The sequence below is a fragment of the Brienomyrus brachyistius genome, unplaced genomic scaffold, assembly GCF_023856365.1.
Source record: "Brienomyrus brachyistius isolate T26 unplaced genomic scaffold, BBRACH_0.4 scaffold56, whole genome shotgun sequence".
NCBI classification, from domain to species: domain Eukaryota; kingdom Metazoa; phylum Chordata; class Actinopteri; order Osteoglossiformes; family Mormyridae; genus Brienomyrus; species Brienomyrus brachyistius.
In genome coordinates, this window is record NW_026042331.1 from 1,399,734 (window position 1) to 1,403,391 (window position 3,658).

General features: G+C 40.6%; 1 protein-coding gene across 2 annotated transcripts; it reads right to left on the bottom strand.

The window, feature by feature from the left end:
* Positions 1–817: 817 nt before the first annotated feature.
* On the bottom strand, positions 818–3,391 carry LOC125724460 (E3 SUMO-protein ligase ZBED1-like). Of its 2 annotated transcripts, XM_049001165.1 has the most exons (3): positions 2,182–3,391; positions 1,795–2,022; positions 818–1,563 (listed from the first exon to the last, which is right to left on the bottom strand). In XM_049001165.1, exons 1-3 carry the CDS (start codon positions 3,217–3,219, stop codon positions 1,087–1,089), a joined length of 1,743 nt encoding a protein of 580 aa, XP_048857122.1. In that variant the 5' UTR covers positions 3,220–3,391; the 3' UTR covers positions 818–1,086. The 2 variants fall into 2 exon arrangements, with proteins under 2 accessions (XP_048857122.1, XP_048857121.1); XM_049001164.1 differs by having other exon boundaries at positions 1,795–3,391.
* Positions 3,392–3,658: the final 267 nt, after the last annotated feature.

Here is a 3,658-nt window from a genome sequence, read left to right on the forward strand (position 1 = left end):
CTGCAATGATATCAGTTCAAAAACAATATCAATATCAAAAATATATTGCAGCTGATAATAAACAAACAACTGAATAATTGACACACAGCTGATTTATGTTGGGTAAATTGGGCCAAACACAGCTGATTCCAGTGTGGACTCAGTGGCAGGGGTTATTTTTTTCTATTACATTTACACTTATAAAGGAGGACTTTGAGGAGTGATGTTTTTGGCAACAGAAACAGAGAAGACAAACATTGTAATGTCTGGACGAGGAAGAGTAAGAACAAGGGGCCCAGGGAGAGGTGCAGGGCCAGGGAGAGGAGCAGGACCAGTGAGAAGAGCAGGACCAGGGAGAAGAGCAGGCCCAAGGAGAGGGCAAGGTAGAGGTGTAAGAATGCGTGGTGGTGGCATTCCAAGGCCAGCAAGAACAGTTGTCAGTGATGAAATTCGTGCCACTGTCATTGACCATGTAATCAACCACGGTCTTTCACTAAGAGAGGCTGGTGAAAGAGTGCAGCCCAATTTGAAGCGGTCAACGGTTGCCTCCATTATACGCATCTTTAAACAAACCAACAGGTAAGTATTGCATTTTACATGGATTGTTTCTATTCTCGCTTGACATGTCAATATGGTCATTAGGGGTGGGAATCTTTATGTACTTCGCGATCCGATCCAATTACGATTCTGGGATCCACGATCCGATTCCAAAACGATTCTTCATATACATTTTTTTGCAAATATGCTTAATTTAAAATTTAAATTATATGTTTTTTGTTCATAGTTAGAATCTCTGTTTGACAGTATTTCAATTTTTAAAATGACAAAGTGAAATAAAGACTTTTATAGCTTTTATTTTAACAAAATTATATCAGGATGAACAATTACTAAGAACAATTGTAACAACAAATCAACAAATGTGTTGTTTTCAGTTTGTTTAGAACCTTTTAACAAAGGAAGGAATGTCTTATTTATTTTTGTTTAGAACCTTTAGAATTATCTTCAGAGCTGCAATGAATTATCTTTCAATCATACTGCAAAAAAATATCAAGGTACAAATTAAATAACTTAAATATCTAACATCTCACCATAGTTTATGTATTGTAATTATATTGCCAAGTTCAAATTTTTGTGAAGGAAGAGCAGTTGGTCCACATGTTCAGGAGTAAGTGTGCTTCGCTGGGCCGTAACAATATCTCCTGCAGTGGAAAAGACTCTCTCTGCAGAGACACTGGTTGCAGGAATGCATAAATACCTCTTTGCCATTTTGGAGAGCAAAGGAAACGACACCTTGTTTACATGCCACCAGTTGAGGGGGTCCTCAGATAGAGAGAGTGGTGGAGAACCCAGATATCTGGTCATCTCCTCTTCAGCTATGGCATGGGCTGACTGATGATGTGGTGTAACAGAAGCATCAGAGAAGGTCTGTCCCAGCAGACACTGAAGCAAAGATGAAGCTCTTCCTGTTGAAGTAGAAGGACGGTCATCCTGATTCTCTGCGACTTTAGGCTGTGGGCTCACTGAGTTGCTGGCTTCTGTCACTGTGCTGTCTTCTGGATTTTCCTGCTCTTTTGCCTTATCTTCCTGCTTTTAATCAATCACAAGGGAGGAAAATAAACATATTATGGATCAAACATAACTATTAAGTTAAATGATTGAGGTCGTACACATTGACTAATAAAGATTTAGAAAAATTTATTTAATAATAAGTTATTTCATAATTTAAGACTGACATGAAATTGCACAAGAAATCCTTGTAATATTGTACTGTTGCAATTGCTTTAATATTATGATATTGATAATAAAAAAAATTACCTCTTGCAATGATGAAGCTTCAGTAGTCACTGTTTTGTACGCTTCTTCTCTCTTTTCTTTGGAAAGAAAGGGCAGTGCCTTAAAGCGCGGGTCCAGAGAAGCACATTTGTGAAGAAGATTGGTCTCCTGCACAGTGGTGTACCTTCTGCTGAGGTCCTCACTGATGACCCTCTTTATCTCCCTGATCACTGTTTTTTCCTCAGTGTTTTCTTTCATGTCCTGGATCAACTTAGCATGCAATGGAGCAATCAAACATGCTGTGGGGCTGCTCTCCTCTGACATTAGAAGGGTGGCATCTTTCATAGGCTTGAGGGCGTTTACAACATCTTCAGCACATGAAATATCTGACTCTGTAAGACTGAAGATTTCAGACGCTCCTTTTCTCACCTCAGGTGACAGTAACGCAGCGCAGACAGCCGGTTGTTGCTCAATGAATCGTTCAAGCATCTCATATGCGCTGTTCCATCTAGTGATGACATCAGATTTTAGTTTATGAGATGGCAGATTAAGCTGTTTTTGTTTCTCCTCCAACTGATGCTTTGCAGTTGTGCTGCGATGGAAAAACGTTACAATGCGCCTCACTCTCCCTAACAGCCTTGAAACTGCCGGCAACTTTAGCGCTCGCTGAGAGGCCAAATTAAGTGTGTGTGCGTAACATCTCACATGTGGGAACTTGCTAAGCTGTGCTGCAATAGCCATATTAGAGGCATTGTCAGTCACCAAAACTAAGTTTTTGTTTGCAATTTTCCATTCGTTTGCAACACTTTGCAAAAGTTCAGCAACATTTGTGCCTGTGTGGCTTTCATTCATAGCCCGCGTTTGCAGAACACAAGCCGTGAGCTTAAACTCATCCGTGATGTAGAGAGCCGTAATGGTGACATACGAGTCTGTTGAAATTGATGTCCATGCATCGCATGTTATTGCAATCCTGTACGTATTACTTATTGATTCTAAAATTTGAGCTTTAGTCTCCCTGTAGAGTGCGGGTATTGCAGTGTCACTGAAATAACGTCGTGACGGCACACTATATCTTGGCTCAAGCACCTGTAACATTGAGCGAAATCCTTCGTTCTCCACTACACAGTAAGGACGCAAATCTTTGGCAATGAAACCCGCCACTGACCGTGTAATTCGCTTGGCTTTTTCAGAATTGGATGGAAGCTTTGCTACTTGCTCGAGGGTCCTTTGAGTGAAACCGGCGCTGGACGCGATCGGGACCGAAGTCCGTTCCTGCAGCTCTGAGTGGAACCGTGTTATATGTTTCTTCATATTAGTAGTGTTCCCGAAATACTTAAATTTGGCGCGACAGACTTTGCACACAGTATGACTTTTATCAACGACCCCTTTCTCTTTGTCTTCACAAAATCCAAAATGTTGCCATACAGTCGATTTTAAATTTGATGGTGCAGGATGTAGTTTGTCCATTGTTCAAATGAAGAGCAGCATATGTAAGAGGCGAGCGTTGTAATGTTTATGTTTCCAGCGCGCAGTCGCAATTTGATATAACACAGAATCGATTCTGAATATTTGAGAATCGATTTTGAATCGTTAGAGAAAGAAAAAAGATGCATCGATGCATCGATTTTTTCTCTCACCCCTAATGGTCATACAGTAATGCATATATTGTTTTTTGTCCCTCTACAGAATGCAACGTCTTCCACCCTCTGGGGGAAGAGGAAAGCTCCTCAGTAATTACCAAGAGCTTGCCATTGTAGAAATGGTTGTTGCAAATAATGCAATAAAACTGCATGAAATTCAAAATAGAATTGTGGCGGACCATGTGATATTTGACAATATCGATAGTATCAGCCTCACAACCATTACGCGGACATTGTCCAAACACAGAGTGCGGATGAAGCAGCTC